At 34.9% G+C, this 26,823-nt stretch overlaps 2 protein-coding genes across 2 annotated transcripts; both read left to right on the top strand.

Annotated features, from left to right (window-relative positions):
- The first annotated feature begins 5,252 nt into the window (after positions 1–5,252).
- LOC121254884 lies at positions 5,253–15,009 on the top strand. Its single transcript, XM_041155079.1, has 12 exons — positions 5,253–5,539; positions 6,570–6,668; positions 6,781–6,838; positions 10,775–10,855; positions 10,983–11,054; positions 11,145–11,392; positions 11,491–11,562; positions 12,351–12,467; positions 12,552–12,633; positions 12,916–12,962; positions 13,982–14,063; positions 14,561–15,009. The coding sequence occupies exons 1-12, from the start codon at positions 5,370–5,372 to the stop codon at positions 14,642–14,644; spliced, it is 1,212 nt and encodes a 403-aa protein (XP_041011013.1). The 5' UTR covers positions 5,253–5,369; the 3' UTR covers positions 14,645–15,009.
- A 756-nt stretch (positions 15,010–15,765) lies between these two features.
- LOC121254885 (histone acetyltransferase MCC1) lies at positions 15,766–26,051 on the top strand. Its single transcript, XM_041155080.1, has 6 exons — positions 15,766–15,983; positions 23,107–23,328; positions 23,415–23,559; positions 23,990–24,089; positions 24,165–24,393; positions 25,746–26,051. The coding sequence occupies exons 2-6, from the start codon at positions 23,222–23,224 to the stop codon at positions 25,930–25,932; spliced, it is 768 nt and encodes a 255-aa protein (XP_041011014.1). The 5' UTR covers positions 15,766–15,983; positions 23,107–23,221; the 3' UTR covers positions 25,933–26,051.
- The last annotated feature ends 772 nt before the right edge of the window (positions 26,052–26,823 follow it).

The raw sequence follows: 26,823 nt of genomic DNA, 5'->3' as shown, positions 1-26,823 counted from the left end.
AGTATTTTTTCACATCAAGTATTCGGACAACCATTGGATTACTCAAATGATGGACTTTGTTCATGTAAAAGTGCTTCATGACCTTTTCCATATATGTTGACTGATGGACAATAACTCTATTTGAAAAGTGCTTAATTTACATACCAAGACAAAATTTTATTTTTTCAAGATGTTTCATTTCAAACTCATTTTTAAATAATTTGCAGCTTTTATCAGCTCTTTTGGAGTTTCAACAAGATTTAAATCATCTATATATACTAAAATAGTAGCAAATTCGAAATTTGATTTTTTTTTCATGAAAATACATAGACAAATTGGATTATTCTCAAATCCTTCTTTTAATAAATGTTCAATTAGAAGATTGTACCACATGCGTCCGGATTGTTTTAATCCATAAAAATATCTTTGTAACTTGATAGAATAAATATTTCAGGACTTTGAATTACATGCTTCAGATATTTTATATTTTTCAGGGATTTTCTTATAAATATCATTATCTAGTGACCCATATAAATATGTTGTAACAACATTCATTAAACATATATCCAAACTTTCTGTGACTATCAAGCTAATCAAAATTCTTAATATAATTACATCCACTACAGGGGAATATGTTTCTTCATAATCAATACCGGTTTTTGCGAGAAACCTTATGCAATAAGTCGTGCTTTGTATCTTACAATTTCATTTTTCTCATTACGTTCATGTACAAATACCTACTTATATCCAACAGGCATCACACATTTAGGTGTTTGGATAATAGGTTTAAATACTTCATGTTTTGCTAGTGACATCAATTCTACATGAATTGCTTCTTTCCATTTTGACCAATCATTTTTACGTACACATTCATCGATGGGTTTTTGTTCATTTTCATCATCACTTTTGGTGATATCAAGAGCAACTATAAATGAAAATATGTTGTCAAAATAATTTTATTTCTATCAAATAATTCTCCTATTCTCGCATAACGTATCGAAATCTCGTTATTTTCAAGTACATTTTCCTCTTCAGGAGATTTCTTTTCAGGGGATTCCACTTCAAAGAATTCTATTATGGAAAAATTTTGTACAGAAAGTTTGGATAGATCTATAGCTCTTGTTGCCAATTATGTGGCTATGACCTCTTTAGGAGTACTGATTTCTTTTATTTGTACTTTTCTCTTTTGGGGAGTCTTATCATTTGCACCAATAGGTCTTCTACACTTCATGCGTGTATTAGATTCATTAACTGTTGCATTATTTGATTGTCCTACCAGGATATCGATCTTTACTGGAGTATTAGCAGCTAAAATGTAAGATTTCACTATTTTCTTATTGTCAATAGAGGCATATGGTAATTCATTTGCAATAGTTTGTAAATGAATGATCTTTTGAACTTTCAATTCACATTGATTTGTATGAGAATCAAGATGATATAGCGTCAAAGTGATCCATATTATTTGTTTTTGTGCTTCTAGCAACTTTTCATCCCTTAATGATGGGAAGACTATTTCATCAAAATGATAATATTCAAAACGAGCTTAAAAAACATTTCCAATTAAAGGTACGAGGAATCTAATGATAGATGGAGAATTAAAACCAACATAAATTCCAAATCTACGTTAAGGACCCATCTTAGTGCGTTGAGGTGGTGCAATTGAAACACACAAAACACAACTAACTGTACAAAGATGAAAAATATTTGGTAGTTGGAAAAATGCAAGTTGCAATGGTGAATATTTATTATAAGCAATTGGTCTTATTCGAACCAATGATGCAGCATGCAAAATTAGATGTCCCTAAGTATAGACAGGTAGTTTGTTTTTTCAGAAGTAATGATCGAACAATTAATTGCAAACGTTTAATAAATGATTCAGGTAAACCATTATGAGTACGTATATGGGCAATAGGATGTTGACATTAATCCCAACTGACATGCAATAATCATAAAAAGTTTTAGATTTAAATTCTCATGCATTATCCAATCGAATAGTCTGAATTGAATAATCAGGAAATTGAGCCCGTAATCTAATAATATGTGCACGAAGTCTTGCAAATGCAACATTTCGAGTAGAAAGTAAACAAACATATGACTATCTAGTTGATGCATCGATTAAAACCATAAAATATCTAAATGACCCACATGGTAGATGTATAGGTCCACATATATATATCCATGGATTATTTGTAAAAATGATGGAGATTCAATAATTATCTTAGAAGGGGATGGTCTGACAATTAGCTTTCCTTTGAGATGTGCTACATATGGATAATCACTTGGTAAAAAATATTTTGATTCTTTAAGGGATGTCCATATGAATTTTCAATTATTCGATGCATCATAATTGATCCCAGATGACCAAGACTATCATGCCAAAGTATAAAGATTTTTGGATCCGAGCACTTCTGGTGCATTATGACATGTGATATTATTGTTTTCAATGTTGTATAATATAACCCAGGAGAGAAAGTTCGCAGTTTTTCTAATAGGAGCTTTTAGCCTAAATTTATTGTTATAATGTAAAGATATTCATCGTTGCCTTTATTAGTGGTTTCAACATAATAACCATTACGATGAATATCTTTAAAACTCAGTAAATTTCTTTTAGACTTTGAAGAGATACAAAACATTGTCAATACAAAATTTTGTTCTTTTTAACAACATGATTTCGGCTCTTTTGGAGCCTTCAATTATGTTCGATAACTTAGATATTATATTGACATTGGCTCTATATAATGTCAAATATTGAAAATATTTATTATCCTTATGAATTGTGTGTGTTGTACAACTGTTTTCCAGACACATATCTTCACTAATCATCTTGGAATTGGTCAATGCATCAATAGAATTCATGTCTCCTTAAAAAATATGTATAAGATTTATTAATGCAAAAGAAAGTATAACATGATGTATTAAAAGATAACAACTCAAAAATAATGCTCTCCTAAATCCGGATAGTTTTCTTTTTCTACCACGTCCACGTTCGCGACCATAGATTCTTTAGATGAAATGAGTTTCGATTTACTTTAGGTAATGAAGTAGAACCAATTGGATGAGATTGGTGATTTTTTATTAACAGCTTGTTGTTTTGTTTAGCTACTAGTAAATAAGATATTAGTTCAAAATACTTAGTAAACATTCGCACTCGATATTGCTGTTGCAGAAGTATATTCGAGGCGTGAATATGTTATATGTTTCATTTCGAACATATCATCATTATTGGATTTTTTCTCTACACAATTTCAGTTGTGCAACTTCATGTGTATTTAATTATAACGAGCTTTTGGGTGGATCACGATTTTCTAGTACACGTATTACTTCCTTAAAATTATTTTCTTGTGAGGTACTTAATTTTCAATAAAATTATTGCTTTAGAACGATCATTCAGAGATGCTTCATTTCTTTTTTTCATAGTATTGAATGAGAGAGAAATATTTAAAATCGAACTAACATATAGAAGACAAGAATATTCATTGCATTGATATGATAACATTATACTCTATATAATATTACATAGATCATATTAAAATTTTATGAAATGATTTATATTGCAATAAGTAGATTTCAATATTTATGGAAGAGAAACTTACAGTGATTCGGGAAATGTTTTGAAAATATCTTGTGAAAGATCAAAAGAACACAATCGTTAGCTAGAGTCTTATGCCAATAACGTGTTGTAAAACTAAAGAGAAGTAGCAAGAGATTTGGAAGATAGCAATGTAAACTTAGCTCTTCAGAAGCTTAATATCATTCTCTTTGAAATTCTTTTGTTCTACAAATGATCCTCAAGACATCTTTTTATAGGCATCAGAGGATAATGAATATGAAGTGATGATACATGAATTAATGAGATATATTGATGAATTTAGGAATTCCAAGAGTTGATACATGAATGAGAATTCTAAGAGTCGGTATAAGAGATGGAAACCAAATGGTCATCCACTAAATTGATCTATGCATTTACAAAGCCGCTTCTAAGCGGTCCGACTAATTTTTAGCTATTAACAGCCTTCCATTAAAATTAGGACACATTAAAAATTACACCAAAATCACGCGACACTCGGTCACATGTGATAGAAAAGGGTAAAGGGAAAAGAAGATAGGAAACTGAGGAGAAGCCAACACCGTGTATTGCCCACCATACTTCCACCAAAATCTTTCGACGCCGACCAGACTTCCATCGCCCGCATCCACCTCCACCAGTCCACCACCACCATTCCGACGCCACAACTTACCCACCATCTTAATCGTTTACTCACCCAAGTCGGGACTTGCCCCACGAGTCCATCGCAAGTGCAGTTCCACCGCTGTCTATTACCCACCATCCAAGTCACACACTAATTGTTGTTCATGGTTGATATTAGTGGTGTTGCTCAGGTATTTCTTTTTCGGTATTTGACTGTTTTAAAGTGTTGAATTGTTTGGTTTTATCCCTATTTTTATTTTTTGTTCATTTTTAGCTTGACAATGCAATAATTATGCTATATGAAATTGTGTGGTTCATGGATAATGTTGATTTCTTCAGTGAAATGGGATTGCACAAAGGGGAAAATAAAGTTGAATCGTCAGGAGGATTCCGAATTTTTCAATAGATCATAAGGTTAAGGCGCAGCCATGCCCAAGCTTTTAAATAGATTTGGCTTTGGTTTCAATTCTAGAATTATTTGTTTTTCAGTTTGATTTCATCTATGGGACTGCATTAGATGATGAGATTTGAAAGACTACATTAATTTCACTACACGTCCTTTAGCAAGAGAGAATTATGAATTCCTATTTTATGCTACACCAAACTGTGTTCATACTAATTTACTGCAAATGAAGAAGAAATAATACTGTCTCTGTTTCCACACCTAGCTTTGAATGAGGATGAAAAATATTCACAACCTAGTCAACCAAAGAGTAGAGAAAATTAAGTAGTGTCTGGTTATCTGCTAGCTAAGGTGATTCTCTCAACATTTATTTGACCATGGCCCCATTCTCTCCTCTTTTACATTCCACTGGTTGTTATCTTATGTGTGTGCAATTTGACGTGATTTATGCACTAACTTTTGTTTCTTATTTTATAACAAATGATCATACAAGGAGTTCTGATAGTGATATAATAACGAGTCACACATAAGTAGAAGGTGATGTGAATTTAAAAGATGTGAATTTGGAAGATAATGTGAATTTAAAAAATATTGTGAATATGAAAGATGGAATCCGATAACAACTATTTAGTTGTACAATTTAATGATAATTAAAAAACCTATAAAAAAGGGGATGCCTATCCTTCGCATCTCTACTTCATCGGTGTCCGTTCATTGGCACCACTCTCTATCACGAGAAGGAAGAGTACCGACTCGCGAGCAATCACGCAGCGTGCAGAACCAACTAACCAACCAACGATGCTCCTCACTGCACCCGGTCACAAGCCCAGCTTTCTCTTCTCCAGAGGCTCTGCTTCAGTGACCCGAACTCGGCCTTGTCGACTCTGCAAAGCGACTCTTATCACCAACTCTGAGTCGTTCGAGGTTGGGAGGCTTGTTGGTAGCTATGGGTTCATGAACATCACCAGGTATTTCCTCTTGATTACCTAACTCTCGCCTTACTTCCTGAGCAAAATGAAAGACAAAGGAAAGGAAAGGAAAGAAAATATCTTAGACCTGAATTTGGCTCGGTTAAGTGCGTGCGGGTGTGGGTGTGCTCTGTGGTGTGGCGTGGTGTGGTGTATACAAATGCATTCATTTGTAGGTCTATGTACCTGCATATCCTATATTTTACTCCAGTTTGGTTGCTGAGAAACGAAAAGGAAAGGAATTAGATGAAATTCCACGGATATATCAACGAGATTTATTTGAGTTTGCTTTATGTACAGAACTGAAATGTATTTAACTGGGTTTATTACATAACTGGGTTTCTCTGTAATAAATGGAAAATTTTTGAGATCTTTAGAGTACTTTATTTCTGCGTTTTCATAATTTTATTATTATTGCTTTAGCAAACGATGGGAACCTTAGGGTCCCATTTGGGTACTCGATTTGGCTTCTTTTCTATGTAATTTGTCGTAATCAATTATTATTATTAGAATTTGATTGGGGAATGTTTAAGCTTTGAAGCTTTCAGTCTTCTGCTTTTTCTCAATAAAGCTGTACTTAATTCCATTTAAATGACGAGTAAGTGGAGGAAAATTAAAAATAAAACGAAAATTTGAGTCCTGCACTCTCAGTTACTTTTTTCCACTAGAAAATGAGAATTCAGAAGAAGAAAAGTGTTATGTTAGCTTTAGCATTTAGGCTTTCGTTGTTTTCTTAGAACATATATAGTAAAGCCTCAAAGATTACGCTTTTTAATGTGATTTTTGCCCTTCTATTTAAACTCACACATATTTAAGCATTAGGATAGAAGGGTAACTGAGAAATCACATGTTGATTAGGTGGAAGTGTGTGGTGTAAGCCTTCTACGTAGAATTTCTCTTATATTGGTTGTAATATCTTTCTTTTCTGTGTTCTTAACTTTGATTACTTTTACTCAAGTCAATTTGGTACTTATCAAAAACTTAAGTCAATTGGGTTTCGATATAAGAGTAGAAGGTCTTTTTCCCCCAGCTATTCAGGGTTGCAATCGGGGACTGATATTGAATATTCATCTGGAGATTTGGGGCGACTGAGAGTTCAAGATGTGGGAGAAGGCAGTGTAAAGATCAGGTAAATTTTGAAGCATAGGAGGAATGATCGTCAGAAATCTAAAAATTAAATAATTAAGGTGAAAATGTTATCCTTCTTGCTACTGATATCGTCCATGGCAGTTCTTTTGCAGGCTTTACGAAGGGAGAGTCTCCCAGGGTCCACTTAGAGGGACTTCGATTCTTTTTAAGGTAGTATTATTGTTGTTGATGATGTGTTTCTTCTTCTACTTTATCGTTGTCATTTTCATCATCTTAATTAACATTAAGATTGATTTTCTATGGTCATGTGGCTGATATTCATCCATATTTTGAACCATTTTAACATGTTTTGATTAATCAATATGATTTAATAAACATATGCTTCTCATCAACGAGCTATAGTATATTAAAATAAAGAGAATAGTAAAAAACCATAGTTTGTATTTATGCAAAATTTCGTGGGCCAATCATGACTTAACAACAAAAAGAAACACTCAAAATTTATGATAAAAAGAAAAAAAGTTGGATGAAAAATAACCCTATTATTACTCAACTTATTTGTTTTTGTTAAATATAATCCCCAATTTGAATGGTGGAGGCACATTACAACGTTCTTTTTAGATGAAAGGGCTGATAGCACAAATAGGACATTGTAGTAATGGTGATAGTTTTTTTTATCGGTAAACAAAATTTTATTGATCATAAGAATAGGTGAAAACTTAGGTATACAGGACATTTACATGAGCATCGCCTTAGCGTGCTAGTTTAGTGCTACAAGAAAATCATGGAGACTCTTTCCATTGAAAGGAATTACAACCGACCAATGAAGTAAAGTATTAAAAAATAATTTCCTAAGCTCTTCCATTGATTGCTCTCGATATTTGAAGCTTCCGTCATTCCTTTCCCTCCAAATTCACCACCATAAGCATATTGGGACCGTCTTCCATATTGCTGCAATATGAGAGTTACTCTGAAGGCCTCTCCAAGAAGTTAAGAGATCGATTACCCTTCTCGGCCAAGTTAGTCCCACCCGAGTGAAGAAGTTGTTCTATAATGTCATGGCAATCTCACAATGAAGTAGTAAATGATCAATTGACTCCCCACTATTTTTGCACATACAACACCACTCCATGACAATGAATCGACACTTCCTTAAGTTGTCGAGTGTGAGTATTTTCCCCAACGAAGCTGTCCATACAAAGAAGAGTAACTTCAATGGTGCTCTTGTCTTCCAAATGCTCTTCCATGGGAATGAGTTGGTTGTATGTGTGTGCATAGCTTGATAGAAAGAGCGGATAGTGAACTTCCCTTTCTTAGAGGAAGCTAGAAAATCTTGTCATCAACTTCTCTCCTCATGCAAGTGGAATATATGAGATCATAAAACTATGATATTTTGTTGCATTTTTTAAAAAAGTCACATTCCATTGAGGAGCACCATTTGATGTAACCAACAGGTCCACAATCGAGGCTTCTTTCATTCTTGCTATGCCATAGACTTCTGGATAAGCTTGCTTGAGTGGCCTATCGCTACACTATATGTCGTACCAAAATTTGATTTTGAGTCCATCACCTGCCTCAAACCGGGTGTTTCTAAAGTAGGCATCCCATCCTCTTCTTATGTGCTTCCAAAGCCCCACCTCATATGGCTTGCTTACCTCATTTGAGCACCAATCTCCCCATGCTTCACCGTACTTTGAGTCTATGATGTTTCTCCACAGGTCCCCTGTTCTTGATGGTATCTCTATAACCATTTTCCCAACACAGCCTTGTTAAAAACCTATAAATTCTCGATACCCAATCCTCCTTTTGATGTGGAGGAGTATACTCTAGCCCATTTTACCAATTGAAACTTAAACCACCGCCCCCGGTAAGAAATCTCGCTGAAGTTTCTCCATACATTGGGCTACATTGGTAGGAAGCAAGAATAATGATGGGAAGTAAGTCGGTAGGTTGGATACAATACTTTTAATTAAAGTAACCTTACCACCTTTGGATAGATACATCCTCTTCCAGCTAGCCAGTTTCTGCTCCATTTTCTCAAATACATCATCTCAAATTGATTTTGATTTGAATGGTGCACCCAAGGGGAGGACAAGATATTTCATTGGCAAATAAGATATCTTACATCTCAAGGTGGAATCCAAGCTCTCCATATTAGCAACATCTCCCACTGGAACTACTTTTGATTTGGCCAAGTTCATCTTCAATCACGAAGTAGCTTCAAAGCAAAGAAGAAGAGCCCTCAAAGCTTGAATATGATCATTTTTGGCCCACAAAATATTAGGATGTTGTTGGCAAATAATAAGGTGAGATATACTTGACTCCCTTATTGAAAATCAATTGAGGAAACCGCCCTCCACAACTCCTGAGATCATCTTGATAAAGGCTTTCATTACAAAAACAAATAGTAGCGGGGAAAGAGGATCACCTTGTCTTAAATCCCGTGAGCTTTTGAAGAATCCCACGAGGGTGCCATTCACCAAGCTGTTGAGATGTAGTGAGTAATACATGAACACCATTTCGAACCAAAGCCACAACGCCCGCGCATGTAGAGCAAAAAGCTCCAATTGACCCGGTCATAAGCCTTTTCCATGTCTAGTTTGCACAAAAGTCCCGACCCTCCTGGCTTGAGTCAACCATCCATACATTCATTTACGATAAGTAGCGAGTGAAGAATTTGCCTTCCTCTAGCAAAGACATGTTGGGGCTTGGATATTAGCTTATCCATTGCCAAACTCAATCTGTTCGCCAACACCTTCGACATGATCTTGTACATCCCACTCACCGAGCTATTAGGTTGATAATCTTTTACCTCTACCGCACCTGGTTTTTGGGAATGAGAGCAATAAAAGTTGCATTGAGACTTTTTTCAAACCTTCATTTTTCATGGAATTCATGAAAGACGCCCATAATGTCATCTTTGATTACTTCTCAACAAGTTTGAAAAAAAGTCATAGAGAAGTCATCCGGACTTGGTCACCCACTATACTTTTACTGCCTTCTGGATCTCCACCTCTTCGAAGGGTTGCTCCAGCCGTGCTACTTCGTGCAACTCGAGTGCATCAAAGGTAAGCCCTTCTAATGTTGGCCTCCAAGAAAATTCTTCTGAAAGCAATTGCTCATAGTACCTCAAGATATGGTCTGTGATCGTTGGTTGATTTGAAGTTGCCTCCCCATCCACCAACAATATCTCGATTGTATTGTTCCTCCTATGAGAATTTGCCACCCGGTGGAAAATTTTGGTACATTTGTCCCCTCCTTCAACCATAAGGCTCTCGGCTTTTGTCTCCAAGATATTTCCTCCAATAATCTAACACTCTCAAGTTCTGCAGACACTTGGACTTTACGAGCTCTTTCCTCTGCGGATGGTTCCCTAACCTCCTACACACCCTCCAATCTGTTGAGTTCTTCAAACAGAGTATGTTTTTGGACTTCCACATTGCCAAACACCTGCTCATTCCAAGCCTTCAGGTCTTTCTTCAAATTCTTCAATTTACTTGCCATGACATAGCTTGGTTTTCCCTAAAGCTGGTATGAAGACCACCATTGTTGGACTCTCTTGACAAAACCCTCTGATTTCAGCCATATATTTTCAAACTTAGAGTACTGTGAGCCTCCAGGAATACCTCCACAATCAAGGAGGATGGGAAAATTTTCCTTGGTTGATGGAAGATAGGTGCATGCTCATGTTTAAGTTATGAATATATGCAATCTATCTGTTATACCTATGTTGAGAAAGATAACCTGTCACTGAAGTTTTTAGAGATTACTGATAAAAAAACTGAAGTTTTTAAAGATAGATGTTAACATTTGGAGTTTCATCTTCTAATGTTATGATGGATGACTCAATGACTCATAGTTTAGATTTGTCCAAAACACATGCAGATGCTTGAAAAATGAATCATGAATCATGAATCCTTTTGTTATCAAAGTTATGGAGAAAATAATTTAAAGGAAGACCCTTCAAGTGAAGGTTTTGCCCCTTAGTTTTTTTAGATGGAAAGTTTACTTCATTTTTGGGCGATTTTGCTATGATATATTATTGCAAGTAGAGCCTCTCTTTGTAGTTTAATCAAGACATCTTTTATGGTTTAGTTCAGTCCTTATACTCAATTTTTGTTGAGAATACCGCTTTTATCTGTGAAGGTTTATCCTGGACAACGAGCTAGTGGTTTGGAAGCTGATATGATGGCTGCAAACGAGTTGAATGCTCATTCTTTCCTTCAAGTAGGACAAGATACTTTTTTTTTTTACTTGCCCTCTAATAATTATATAAACTTCCGGTCAATTGCAAGTTGTCAGAAGCAACTGAAGGAGACCTATTAATTTTAGTTTTGGGGTACCTTTTTCACAGAGCAGTTCAGAAGGTATCTGTCAGAATCTCCTGATCCTTGTAGGTGGTTTTGAAACAAAAACTGGGGAGCAGGTATGTTACTTGATATCAATTATACTGACATATGAGACATCTGGGTATTTCTTTTGGTAGATTCTGTTTAAAAATAATTATCCTACACAGTGGCTTGCTTTCCGGAATGATGGGAAATATAGTGCCGCGGACTATGCTAAAGTTACAAGTGAAAAAGTATCAAAAAACCGTGCACTTGGAGAACAGATTTCTTGGAATCAATTTGAACAAGAACAGAAAATCAAACGCAGAGGATATTTTGTCATTAACCTTCTCCGGGGTGCCTTGAGAGGTCTAGCTTTCATGCATGACCATGATAGATTACACCAGAGTCTTGGACCATCGTCTATTCTTCTTAAGTATGTGCTATGAAAATATTCAGTTTGGTTCAAGATACTACTCTTTTGGTATGATACTAGTGGAATTGTTCTTTTAATTCGGTAATATCTTATGGCAGTACTATTATAGAAAGAGATGCTGCTTACTTAGTCCCGCGAATTCGAGATCTAGCCTTCTCTGTTGACATTAGGTATGCTAATGCTATCATTGCCCTTTTTATTTTGTTTAAGCTTCAACATAATTTTCAAATCAAAACAACTTTTTTTCTGTATCCTGTAAGAAGGATCTTTTGTATATGTCTGATGTAGATGTATCCTACATAGCGAGGATACCCATCCCACATGGGCTTTTTCTCCCTGTAAATGCAATTCTTCGTTTGCCTTTCAGAAAGAAAGTCATTTTTCCAGGTGTAGTGAATCCCAGTTATGGATTGAAGCAACCAAAATGTTATGTTGCTTATGATATATTACAATGAAAGCAGATCATTGGGGCACTTAATTGGAGGAAACTCAAGAAATTCATTGGAGCTCTCTAAACTGTTCACATTGCGTGTATACATAACCAATATGTGAACATCACCTGTGGGATTTTTTCTTTTACAGTTTTTTTAATATATAATCGAAGAATTTATTAGATAAGGCAAAAGGCATAGCCCAAGAACACATGAAGTATACAAGAGGAACACCTAACTAGAAATAGGGAAAGAGACTTCTTTTACCATTTTAGAACAAGATAATTGTTTTTTTTTTTTTTTTGGGTATTTGGCCTTGTTGAGGGTCAGGGGATGGCAATTTCTACTCTGAACTGATGCAGTGGTAATCACATTATATTTCTTGCAGAAACATCACACCTGTATCAGGAATATTTATCTTTGCTTCTTTTTTCATTATATCCTAAGTTATGAATTGTTGACTTAAAATAATTTTCAATGTATATTAGAACTTAAAATAATTTTATATCTCATCTCATCTCTTCTAGCTATCCATATCTGGAAGAGAGTCCTGGAACACTCTCAGAGGGACTTTGGAGACGAGCATCTGCAGCTGGTGCGTTCACACTAATGGAGAAAAGAGCTTTTGGAATAGCAGATGATATGTAGGTTGTTGAAACATTGGTTCATCTTAGTACTTTGTTTCAGCTACATACTCCGTTACCATTTTGTTTCTTGTTACCCTGTAGATATGAAGCAGGTCTTCTTTTTGCATACTTGGCTTTTATTCCATTTTGTGAAGCGGGCATAATGGATAGCATTTCCTTGCAAGTAAGATATACCTTCATTAATTTTTTGGGGTTCAAATCTTCCTTCTAGAAATGATTTTCTCTTCATAGATATGATGTTTGAAAGTCTTCTAGATCCTAATTGAATTATATAGTTTGAATTCTTTTTTGGATTTTATTGCTCTCTTGAATTTTCAATTGCAACTTGCTGAGAGGATGCAATATAATGCATCCTGTGTATTAATGCTTTTGACTGTTAGTAAATTTTATAATGCACAAAAAATAAGTATTCTAGACCCTAATTGTTTAAGCCATGAACTTGCAGAGGCTGCTGGAGAGCACTTTCCAGCTTGATCTTCAAGCCACAAGAGAGTAAGATGCCTTAATATCCTACCATTCAAGTACTTGTGATTGTGGGGATAATTACATGTTCCTTTATTTGGTGAATAAATGTATGGAGTTAAGTTTCTGAAATGAAGAATAAACACCTATAATTGTCCCCATCCCTTCCCAGCGGGCCCCCCCTCTTCCTGGGTGATGCTGAAAATTTTGGATTAGAGTGTTAAGAAAACTTCCTTTGTCTCTCCTTGACTTTGGTTGAGCTTTATTGTCTTTTTTCTGTAGTCTGGATACTTGCCTTGCTCTGAAATCATTTTCCCTTTCGTTGAGTCAATACTGCAAATGATCCATAGAACTCAAAAACCACTGGTTATATCGGAAACTGAAAAATTATCTAGTTGGAATACATCTTAGGATCGTTGTTCTTTGGCAGTGTGAGATTGAACGTTTAATATCTAACCATAGTAGCAGTTACAGATAAACTGATCATTACATCTTAAAACTAGATAGTCTGATATTCATGTTTTGGCAGTGGGCCTCCATGAATGGAGAATAATCCTCCCAGTGAAATTAGAGTTATGAAAATGTTAGGAGAATGCTGGGAAAGCTCTATGGAGCAAAATATATGATTAAACTAAAAGAACTTTAAGTCCTATTATCTGATTTTTATTCTGTTTCCCCCTTCTATTTCACTGTTGCAGAATTGATGGGAAATGGATTGAATCATAACAAAGCATGTTCTTTCTAGATAACTGGCTAAACATGACCGTGTTTGATTAATGTAAACATCTGGTGCCATTTCTAGCACTAATATGGATATTTGTGGCAAAGAATTAAGATGATTGAATCAATACAAACCCATCCTGGAATTGATTAGTGTATATTTTCAGTTAGTTGGTCAAGAAACTGATAATTTTGCTGATCCCAATTGATACTCATTTTTTTATTGTATTTGTTGTTTGCCATGCGCAATATCTTTCTTGCAGGGCTGTTTCATTTTCTCTTCAGCATCTTAGTTATTATTTAGTTTTTCTTTCCTCTTCTTTTGACAGGTATTGTTTAGCAGATGACCGATTACTAGATGCTGTCAAATTCCTGGATCTTGGTGATGGTGCTGGTTGGGAGTTGCTCCAGGTATTATTATATTCCATAATCAATATCTTCATGCACCCAACAAATTTTGTATGTTGCCAATAACAATAATATGTTTAGACAGGAGCATCTGTAATTGATGATAAAATGCTCGACGCAAGTCATCACGCACACTCATTCACTTGAGTGCTGGGCATCTCTCTCTCTCTCTCTCTCTCTCTCTCTCTCTCTCTCTCAACTGCCCTCCCAAAAAGGAAAAACATAAACAAGTGCTTTAGTAAATTGAATATGTCCCTGTTTCCCTAATTTCATTTTCTTATGTTCAGAAGTTCAACTCTTACTCATTCTTTTATGTTTCAGAAGACTCAGTTTTTCTACCAAGTTACTAGTTAGTTTTACAACATGATGGGGAAGGGTTTCTATAGAATTAGAAATTAGAACCCAATATTCTCTCTCTCTCTCTCTCTCTCTCTAGGACCACCTGCATTTATCTTCTTTACTTCCTTTTATGTTCTGAAAATTTTTTATTGTTGTTGTAGGCAATGCTGAATCCCGACTTCCGAAAACGGCCTATCGCAGAGGCTATACTCAATCATCGGTTCATGACTGGTGCGGTTCTTTGAGTTCTAGATACTAAGCATATGGCGTCTCACCTGAACTCGGCAATAGCTGCGACAAACTGTCATAGGGACAATTGGAATAAGAAAGTATGTAGAGAAGTTGCTAAGAACATAAGGCAGTAAATTTTGAGATTTTAAGACGCAGGAACATGTAACAACTATACAAGAATTGAGCATCTCCTTTGTCTGAACATCAAATTCTGCTCTTTGTTCATTTATCATCTTCATGATAGTAACAATGATGTTGTCTCGATTATCCATGTTGGGTCATAGGAAACTCAACTCGTGATGACTGATTATGTCTTTTACATTTTAATTGCACAGGATTGAACTCCAAAAAGATTGCAATAAATCATGAATTGCTTGAATTTGACTTGATTATTAATCATCTGGAGAATATTTGTTTGTTCTTTTCAATAAATCCAGTCTAGCCTATTTTCAAGTCTGGTCGAGCTCGAATTCAGCACCACGGGCTTGCAAACAAGGTTGATTGTGGGATTAGCCTCATTGCACATGCTTAAATAATTGGATTGCCAACATGACCCAAAAATGAAAAACTAAATAAATATTTAAAAATAAAAGAAAATTATAAAATAAGGTGCATTTTGTACCCTCAAATTACTGAGGTCTTGACTGTTATATTGTTATAAAAATGGAAAAAAGAGAGTAGAGATTTAAAAGTTAGTGAATTTTTATTTTTGTATTTTGAAAGTGTAAAGTGCATTTCTTCCAAGAGAAGAAGGACAGACCTCCACTCCCACAAAGACGTGTTTATACTAAGACGTGTTTATACTCATATCACGTATGTCATATCATGCATGGAAACCTTTTTTAGTTTTTTTCCTAGATAGTTCCTTTTTTGCCCCTAGCGTGTGAAATTCTTTATTTATTTATTTATTTATTTATTTTTGAACTCCTATCGTGTGATATTCTAATATTCTAAATGACTAAATCCAATTTTAAAAAAATATTGGAATAAAAAAGAAGAAAGACCAAATAATATGATGGGCATTTTCGTCATGATGAATATTCAAATTCCCTACATGATATGTCAAGAAAATTCTTTGCACGTACCATATCTTTCTTAAGTGCTAAGTCTTTCTTTATATGTTGCCGAGAACAGAACTGAAGTCATACGAAAGCAGAGAATAATAAAATACAATTTTCAATTTGACGCTTCAAAAATCGAAGTCCAATAAGTATTACCTGTAGAAAATTGGAACCGACAAACGAAAACCCAAAATTTCCGTTCCTTTTCTCGTTGTTTTCTCATCTCTGAACCTCCAGCAACCTCTGATTTTTCCGTTTCTCTCTCTGGACTCTCTCGGCCAATACCGATGTGGTAAGTAGGTCTGATTCAGTTTTATTCTCGAGATCTTATATGGGATTCCTTTTTTTCATTGAATCTTGGTGTTTGATGAAGTAATCTTGATTGAATTTTATTGGGTTGCTCGTGTTATATATAATTTTAATGGCTAATGGTTTATTTGAAAAATTCGACCGTTTAATCTTGAGTTCGTATGGTTTGAAATTCTCTCCCTCTCTCTCTCGGTATTTTATTTCTTTTAATGTCTTAGAGTTCGAGTTGAGCTTAGTATTCGATGTAGAAAAGTTAAGAAGATCGGGTCTTTATTTGGTAAAGAAGCCTGTTTGCTTTAATGTCCTGTACTTCTTGGGTTTGAATCTTGGTGTTTTTTATGGAACATTTATGCTTGGCTGTTGTTGGGGAGGGCCTATTCCTTATGGGAAGTTCTATTTCGTGGGCAGTAGACTCTGTCTTCATACTCAATTATCCCATCCATATAATCGGCAAGAAGTAAATTGGGCTAATCTGGTTGGACTTGTCCTTTCGGCCTTGAAGTCCTTACTTTGGATAAATTACGAAAAAAGGAACGTTGTTGTAATGTGTTACATGGCTTCGGAGGTGGTGGATCGAAGGAGAGAAAAGGGGGAGTTTTTAGGGCTCTGGAAGAGAGAGGCAGCAGTTGAGAGAGAAGAAGAGATTTTGCAGGATCCGTATGAAGAAGAGCTAGGGTTCGGGATGAGCCTTATCCTGAAGTCTAAGTGGTGCCGTAGGGAATAAGTGTAAAACGGTGTAGCATTAGGTTTTAGTTAAATGCACAGCTTTACTCATTTCATTACTACAGTTTTATTGTTTTTGAAAAAGACAAAGAAAGTGTAATTTTGTAATTACATTAGAGGGTTGTTAAAGCCCACGCGGGTGCGGTAGTCTGTCAAATCTGACAAGTTTGTTATTGCATTTTTAATTTCTCTCTGGAGGAAGGAGTGGCCTCGAACACACTCCAGCATATGAATTCTCCATTTACTCTGTGTGTTGTCCCTTTCACCTTTCCGTACATCATAGCTAGAGTACATCATTTACAGGTAAAATCACAAGCAGAACCATAACATAATGGATTGGTGTTGCATGTGTAGGAGCTGGGGAAATCAATAGATCATCTAATATGGAATTTTGAGGTAGTGAGTGCTCTTTTGGAATGCTTTTCTCATTTTGTTTGGGTTATTTCGTTATGTCTTGCCATGTGGTGTAACTTTTGGTGTATTGGAAAGTGAAGTTTGTGTGTACACGTTGATGCATTGTAAAGACGTTATTGAGTTGTTTATTTTGGTGGAGATAAAGAAACAACCAGAGCTTTGAGTATAAGGAGAAAATGGGGGCGAGCCTTAAGGATTTCTTCTTTGAAACCCTCAATCCCTGGATGGGTGCCCATTTTGTTTCGTTTCGCTTGGCTTGGCTTTGTTTTTTTTTTTTTTTTACTTCTTTTTACAAGTTTTTAAGACTTCATTAATTAATATATTTATAAAAAAATAAAGAAATTCATGCTTTGCTTCCTCTCATGCCATGCAAAGTAGAGAAAAGTGAAATCCCTGCTCTGTGATCTTTTTAGATTTCACCATCAGTTACGAACTCTCTTCTTCCTTGTTCACAGTTTTTTGTGTCATTATTGTTATTATTATTGATAAGTAAAAAAAATCTTTATTGATAAGCGCAAAGGCTCAACCAAAGTACACATTGAGCATACAAGAGAGACCTATCTAGAAATTATTAATATTATGATTATTATTATTATTATTATTATTTTCGTTGTTGTTATTATGATGATGGTGACGATGTGAACAATGTCTGTTTGGTTTCTCCTGGATTTTTATTTCACTTCGATGAGTTTTTCAGGTATAAAAAAGTAGAAGTTTATATTAAAAAAATGCAATTGTTATGATTCTCTCTCTCTCTCTCTCTCTATATATATATATATATATATATGTTTCAGTTGGTTTGGTTTCATGCATTAATTTGTGAAGAAGTTCTAGAATTGAAAAAAATTGACCTCGTGTTGATAACTTAATGATGAAGCCTTTACATGGTAGAATCTAGTAGGACCTTTGAAAGCATTGCTTTCAATGCACAGTTTTCATGCGTGGCTATGGTAATGAAAAGCCCATATGGGGCTTTGCAACTTGATGAAATTCAATCAATCCCTATTAGGTAAATGGTTGTGGAGGTACCAACACGAAAAGAGGGTCCTATGGAAGTCCGTTATAGATTCACAGTTTGGGGAGGCTTGGGAAGGATGGTGCTCGAATGAGGTACACGGCCTATGGGATGAGTTTGTGGAAAGGAAAATGATAGGGATCCTGCTGGGGGATCCCGTTGGAGCATCCTGCTCCAATTTTTTTTTTTGTTTCTTAGTTTTTTTTTTAACGTAGTGATTAAGAAAATGTTGTTTAATAATATTGTGATTTTTTTTTTAAAATATTTAAAAGTATTAAAAAAATGATGTGAAAAAATATTTAAAAGTGTTTTTTTTCACATCATTTTTTTAATATTTGTAAATATTTTTTTTTTAAAAAATAAGAAAATTCACAATATTATTAAACAACATTTTCTTAATGACTACATAAAAAAAAACTAAAAAAAAAAAAAAAAAAAAATGGAGCAGGATGCTCCAATGGGATCCCTAGCATTGCCCTTGTGGAAATACATTAGGATACATTGAGAGATCTTCCAAAGACATGAACATATTGTGGTGGGTGATGGCTCTTGTGTCATATTTTGGTATGACAAATGGTGTGGTGAACGATGTCTCCAAGATACATTCCTGCCATTTTTGATATTGCACAAGAAAAGGATGTAGTGATAGCTGATCTCTTAGTCTTTTCCAGTGGCTCCCCTCGATGGAATGTTGATTTCATTAGGGCAACCCAAGATTGGGAGTTGGAGATTATCATAGAGTTCTATGCAGCATTGTATTTCGTAAGCATGACAGGGTACTAGTGATAAGATGAACTGGTGCCCCTCCAATAAAGGTAGATTCACTATCAGATCGTTTTACCAAGTTCTAACGAGTCCTGGAATGACCATGTTCACATGGAAGAGTATATGGCAGACGAAAGCTCTTTCAAAAGCAACTTTTTTCGTATGGACAACATCATTGTTTTTATGGGTGGGGGCCATTGTTTGTAATGGGCTAAACGTCTATGATTTTGTAAACTCTAACTGGGTGCTTCTCATGTATACTCCTTGTGTACTCCGGCTTTGCCTATTTCTATGAATAAAACTTCTTGATTATCTATAAAAAAAAAAGTAATGAAAATCATAGTATTGTTGGGATGCTCTTAGGACACTTGAAGTTCCATATGTTTTGACACGAGTTCTTCAAGTTTGTTTGGGGTTGATAGCATTTATTGAATTCTTTTTTTTATTTTCCTTAAAAATTCTCAGAATAAGGTGACATACATAATAGTGTTACAGACATTCTTATTTTAGAGGATGTTTGGAAATTATTTTCATCCCATCTTATCTCAACTCATCTTATCTCATCTCATCTCATTTTATTGCCAAACATAACTCAAACACAAACACTTTCAAACTAATCATTACAACTTTTTCAAATTAATCATTATAACTTTCCCAAAAATAACCAAAAAATAAAAAACAATTCAACTTTTTCAAATCTCAAAACAAAAATAATATTAAAATAATGTTTCTAACTTTAGAATATTTTTTATTCAAATTTTTCTTTCTTTTTTCAAAATCCAAAAAATACTTAACTCAAACTATCTCAATACTATTTACAAACCATTTTACTACTATTCACAAAATTTTCATCTCATCTCATTCCCCAAGTATCCTCTTAGTTTTCTTCGTTGAAAATGGTCCACAATATTCATCACAAGCCTATGCATTGCATTAAACATTATACAATGACTAAGGCCTGGTTTGGATGGCAAAGGCCTCCCATCCCATCCCATCTTATCTCAATTTCCAAACACCACAAATACAAATATCTTTCAATTTTAAATTTTAAATTTTTTCATCTAATCATTACCTAATCATTACAAAATTTTCAAACTTCTGAACAAAACACAAAAAATAGTTCAACTTTTTCAAATTCCAACACAAAAATATTTATATTTAAAAATATTTTAACTTTATAATATTTATATGGAAGCATATAAGAAGAGGTTGGGACACATATACAAGATATACCCGCTTTGCAGTGGGTGATGAATCAAAATTAAATTTTGGTATGATGTATGGTGCGTGAGAGGGCACTCAAGGAAACTTATCCACAAGTTTATGGTATAGCAAGCATGAAAGAAGCCTTGATTGCGGACCTCTTCATACTCTAATGGTATTTCCCAATGGAATGTTACATTCCTTAGAGATACACAAGATTAGGAAATTGACACTTTTTTGGAGTTCTATGACCTAGTGTACTCCACCCATTTGTTGGGGGGAATCGAAGACAAGATCTTTTGGTGCTCCTCTAAGAAAGGGAAGTTCATAGGCCGCTCCTTCTTGACAATGTACAATACAAATTCATTCCCATAGAAGAGTATTTGGAAGACAAAGGCACCTTTAAAGACATTTTGTTGTATGGATGGCTTTCTCGGGAAAGATCCTCACTCTAGACAATCTAAGGAAACGTTGAATCATAGTCATGGATTAGTGTTGTATGTGCAAAAAGAGTGGAGTGTTGGTTGACCATCTACTACTTCATTGTGAGATTGCCAAGGCATTGTGGAATAAAGTCTTTGCTCGGATGGGATTAGCTTGGGTGATGCCAAGACGGGTTGTGATACTCCATATGATTAGAGGATAAGGTAGGTGATGTATTCCCACATTGCTTGGGAAGGAGAAGTTGTTCCAATGGGGTTTCAATTGCATAATTAACTAGTCCTTCTAGAGTGTAGGTCATGTGGTTTGGGCCTTCCATTGAGGCGTTACAAATGGTATTAGAGCCTATCCCAACCAGAAATGTGGGATTTGAGCTGTGCCACCTACGACAGATGGGCCCAACGAGGACGTCTAAAATTTAAGGGAAGGAGATTGTGATACCCCATATGATAAGAGAATAAGACAGGTAGTGTATGTGATCCCACATTACTTGGGAAGGAGAAGTTTTTGTCTTTTATAATGTTCCAATGAGGCTCCAATTGTATCATTGACTAGTCATTTGGAGTATAGACTATGTGGTTTGGTCCTTCCATTGGGGCGTTACACGGGTAATTAACCTCCTAGCTTCTTGGAGAGACATTTAGGGTTACTCTCAGATTGTATCAATTTGGAAGATGGTTCGAATATGTTTATGGTGGTGTATTTGGAGGGAGAGGAATGAAATGAGTTTTGAAGATCAAGTGCAGTCTATGGATGAGCTTAGAAAATTATTATTCTATACTTTACTCCTTTGGTCGATTGTAATTGATTTTCAAGGCATGACTTTTCATGAATTCCTTGTATCTCTAAACTAGCACGCTTTGGCATTACTCTTGTATATATCCCGTATACTTGGGCTCTTGCCTATTCTTTTGATCAATAAAATCTTGTTTACCGATAAGAAAAGTGTGCCAATCACTACCTTAATATATATATATATATATGTATATATATGTATGTATAACTGCTTGGCTTTGTTGGTCACCTTGGTCAGAAGTTCACATACCCCTAATTTGATGTTTTTAAATCCTGCTGAGTTGTTTTTCCTATAAATCTTCTTGCTTAGTTTACCCTTCTAGGCTTTGTCCTTGGTGCCGTTGTAGTATTTGTTTTAATTTCTCACCTTGCTCACCACCCCCAATGCCCTTTCTTATGGAAAAATAAGTACCATTTTATTCCAACAAAAGAAGTGTCGTACTGCAAAAAATTTATTTTGCAAGTGTATTCTGTTAGTGGTCAACTACATGACTTCCAATCTTTCTCGGCTTAATAGAGTTGATGATTTTTTATCTTCTTTATGGCAATTCTATTATTGATTGTCTTTATACATTTTTCCTTGCTTTTTTAACGCATCTCTATTCTTTATTGAAAATAGAAACTCTATTCTTTTCAAAATGAGATTAAATCCCTAGGGTTGGCTCAAGTGGTAAAGGCTTTAGTCTTGGTGGTATGCTCCCTCCAAGGATTAAGGTTTGAATCCTCTTGGGTGCAAACAATATTTAGGGGCTATTGGATTGAAGGATTTTCTTTCTTGAATTACCTGAGGTGCACTTGTAGAAAACTCCTTGCTGAGGGCCTGTGCACCTCTGGGATTAGTCGAGACGTTCTCGAATACCCAGTGCTAATACAAAAAAAAAAAAAAAAAAAAAAGAGATTATTCAGGAATATGATCCTTAAACTTGAAAGCTAAGATTAGCTATTGAACATCCTTTCTTCTGTAGAGCGATGGAATCATTCATCCCCTTTTTTATCTTTTCTTTATATATCCAATCAATAAACTTGTGCGTCGCCAACTGGTTTCATGGTGTAGTTTGTTTCATACTTTTTAGGGTGTTGATTTAAATATCACTTTGAACTTTGAAGGGTATCTGGTTTTAACTTCGGGAATCTGGTTTTAATTTTGAAAATAAGTTACTCTATATGGAGAGAATCAGTTTTGTATGCTTGGACAAGTAGATACTAGTATATAGATACTAATATATGTTTTCACATCTCGGTTTAGCCTGCTACATTATAACACCATAATTTGATTGCGATAGTCTATGATTTCTGTTAACTTAGAAGTGAAGATAACCAGTGCAGAGTCAAGATGTTAACAATATTCTGACTTTTGATCTTTCTTTTGTAAGTCTAATGTGGATGGTATCAGAATTTCATGGCTATTATTGCGGGGCATAACATATTTCCTTTGAAAAGAACTTAGCATCAGCGTTCCCTTTCTTCTCCGCTCCTCATAGTAGTGTTCGTAATCACTATTGTTCTCAATGTTTTTTTATTCTTTTGATTGAAAGAAAGATACCAAAGCACAGTCAATGATAATTGGAAAAAGTGTGAATACTGTTAGGCTTGTCAAAACAATGCATTCTATTTTTATATATTATTTTTATAAATTGAATATGCTCTTTGCTCCTTTCCAACTCAAATAGGAAATCACCTTCTCTCTGTATTTGTATGTGTGCAATCTGTAATCATAAGTAACTAATGAAATCGTTAATTTCTTTTACAGTTTTCTCCAACTGCTGCATGGCCTTTGTGGCTGATCTGATTTAAATGGAAGAAGTTTGTGATCGCATTCTCCGTGTATATCAGATCTTTGCTGGGGATTAACAGTGCAATCCTCAATGGTAAACCCAAAGCTGTCTCACCATCCAACTATATGCTATAGGCCTATACAACCCTCCGACCTTGAGGTTTTAGAGCGAATCCATGGGGATTTGTTTCCCATCCGGTATATGTTTTCATCCGATTCTCTTCAGCAATTAGAAACTTCAGGATGATGAAATTTCTTCTTTATAACACAGTGCTAATCTGCAGGTACGAGTCTGAGTTCTTCCAAAATGTTGTCAATGGACGTGAAATTGTATCATGGGCTGCCGTTGACCGCAGTCGGCCAAACGGTCAAAGTGATGAACTTATTGGATTTATAACTGCACGAATTGTTCTTGCAAAAGAAAGTGAGGTGAGTGGTTAAAATTTACTCTACAACTTTCATTAAACCCTTATTCCTGATGGTTTATTTCCTCTTGCATCCTTTGCAAGGTGAGGTTTGATTTGAGGTCCCTGGTCAACTCTTGAGACATTACTTGCCAGCTATCTGGCAACTGTTTATGCAATTACCATATGTTTGGCTCATATTTAGTGTTGTAGAATCTACCACGAGATATTCCAACTTAAGGAGATTATTGATGCGAAAAATTCCTATCAGATTCACTACCCCTTATTGACATTCTCTGTACATATTTTTCTTTTTAGCTTACCATGGTTTAGTAGGTAAATCAAAGGGCTTAAAATCATTTGGATTTTGTAAGTTTGCATCATTTCTCCCTCTTTGTTCATTTTAATTTTTTATTGGTTCTCTTAACTCATTTCTACCAATGTTGGCCTTGTAGATAACGGATTTGCTAAGATATGACTCATCAAAATCAGATCAAACTTTAGTCTACATTTTGACGGTGGGAGTAGTAGAAGCCTATAGAAATTGTGGCATAGGTAGGATATTCCCCCTTTGATACAATTTTTGAGACTCCTTGCACACAAAACAACTGATTCCTGATGGATTTGCAGCTTCTGCATTAATTCGGAAGGTCATAAAATATGCATCAAGTATCCCAACTTGCCGAGCAGTTTACCTGCATGTCATATCTTACAATAATCCTGCAATCCATTTGTACAAGAAAATGTCATTCAAGTGTGTAAGGAGGTTGCAAGGTTTCTACTTAATCAATGGTCAGCACTGTGACTCGTACTTGTTTGTGTACTATGTAAATGGCGGTTGTTCTCCTTGCTCACCACTGTAAGTACAATGCATCCTTTATCCTTGATTTGGTCAGTATTCTCCATCTTCTTTGAAGTTGTTCTTAATGCGTGGCAACTCTTGAACATCTTGGTAGCCTGCATAGAATTTGGAAATTACCTGTTGGCCCAGATTTTCTTTTTTTTATTAAGCCATTTTACAGATTGTTGTTCTTCACCATGACTGTGTAGAGAATCACTGACACCATGACTCAAAAAATAAAAAAATCTGAAACTATTTTACTTTTACATATAGAAATAAATCTTGAAGAACTAAGATGGTATTTTTGCAAATATGTGCAAGGAAAATAATGAATTATGGATGCTAATAGTAATGAATTTTGGGCCATATAATGATAATAGCATGGATACTAGATAAAAAACTGTTTTGAGAGTTCAGTCCTTGGAAGAAAATTGATAGCTGAGATAGATTTATATGCTTTTGGAACCCGTAACCTGGGTTAGAATCTTATCACATAATAAACCATCTCTTACAGATGAAAAGTTAGAACTAAAGCTGTAAATGACTCAGGTAGTAGGGTTTGGATAGTTAGATGAGATGAGATAGTTATAGATGAAAGTTGAAAGTTGAATAAAATATTGTTAGAATATTTTCTTTTAATATTGTTATTGTTTTGCGATTTAAAAAAGTTGAATTATTTATTGTATTTTATGTAGGAATTTGTGAAAATTATAATGATGAGATGAGATAAGATAGATTGAGATAGTTTTAGTATCCAAACCTAGCAAGGAAAACCCAAACCACATCTAGGCCTATACTAAAAAAGGATTAGTCAATGTTACAATTGGAATCCTATGGAATCATTATATAGGGTATGAATTTCTCCCTTCCAAACAATGTGGGATCTCATTTATTACCTACATATACTCAATCCGGGGTATTACAAAAGCATTATGAAAAAAATCTTCTTGTAGTATATTTTTAGATTATTATTTAAGATGAATTTAGTAAGGAAGAACGAAATGAATAGAGAAACTAACGTTTTGTGTTTATACTGTTGGACTATATATTATGTATAATGATGATTATTATTTTTTGAACCATAATATAAAGTTCATAAAAATGCTTGAAAAGCTTCATTATGAAAAATTATTATTAATCAAATACACAGCAGATGATGAAAGATGCATACAACTATTTGGCATTCCTCATTTGTTTCTAGGACTCAACTGCTGTTATGGTCGATGCTGCAGGGTAATTTTTGTTGTTAATTCTATCTGATACTGTTTGTTAGTGACGCGCGTAGAGGTTTTAACTTTTAGATATTGACTTGTTTGTTCTGGTATACAAATAAATGCATCCTTCAGAGAACTGTTTTTTAAATGTTGCAGAGAGCTTGTTACTGTCATGGTAAGTTACATGAGGAGTCTTCTCAAGACTCTGACTACAAAGCTAATCAAGAATGAAGATAGGAAGGTCCCAAAATGGCCGAAATGCAAAGAAACCAATTCTCTTGTATTAGCAACCCAAAACAGAAGAATTTCGACCGCTGAATGTTCCGTGTACGAGTGTGTTTGATTGTTTACTTCCATAGAAAAGAGGTATACCTCTCTGCCTCCCTCCCCGCCTGCTTTCCTTTATGTGTACTTGCTCATAAAACCTTGATGTGGTCTTGTTATAATAAACTCTTAACGTTCGCATGGTTTTTCAATATTCAGATAATTTACAGTGAGTTCTTAGTTTGAGCTCTTCTAAATTCTGAAAATGCCCACTTTCATCATCTGCTGGAAGTGGAAGTGGTGGAAGATTAATATTCCAGTCATGCCGTTTTTGTTTATAATCTTCAACTCTCTCTGTTAATCCCGAGTATTATAATTTAACGCTGCATGGAAATATCAACATCTTGAAAAGCAACAGCAGTGTTCTCAAACAATAAAATTTCAAAAAATATTCCAAATCTCGAAGAGAAATGATAGTTGCAGTTTGTGAGTGTGCAAGTGTCGTACAATCACTTTAAAAAAAAAAAAATAAATGAGATTCACATGAAAAAATTAATTTTTTAATAGTGTATTCTACTTTTTTTTAAAATGACTGCATGATGCTTATACACCCCACGACTGTATGTAGTATTACTCATGACACCTAAATAAATATTGAAATTATCACCCAAAAATAATAATCGTTTTGTTTGTAATAAAAATCCAGTTTCATTGTTCAATCAATGTTGACTACTACTTATTGGTTTGACTTCATCATGTATGATGGGGAATTTGTGATTGTACGGTCTTCAAAGATGATTTAACACCACAAGTTTGAAACTTTATTTCTGAAGTTGCTGTTTCAATGGAAAATTACAAGTTTTTATAGCTAATGTGCAGATTTAACAGCTTTGTTTTCCAGGAGATACTTTTTGGTAGCTTCTGCAATTTTTAGCATTGGCTCGATATTGACATAGGAGGCATTAGCAGC

The sequence above is a fragment of the Juglans microcarpa x Juglans regia genome, chromosome 3D, assembly GCF_004785595.1.
Source record: "Juglans microcarpa x Juglans regia isolate MS1-56 chromosome 3D, Jm3101_v1.0, whole genome shotgun sequence".
Taxonomy (NCBI): Eukaryota; Viridiplantae; Streptophyta; class Magnoliopsida; order Fagales; family Juglandaceae; genus Juglans; species Juglans microcarpa x Juglans regia.
This window is presented reverse-complemented; position numbering and strand designations above follow the sequence as displayed.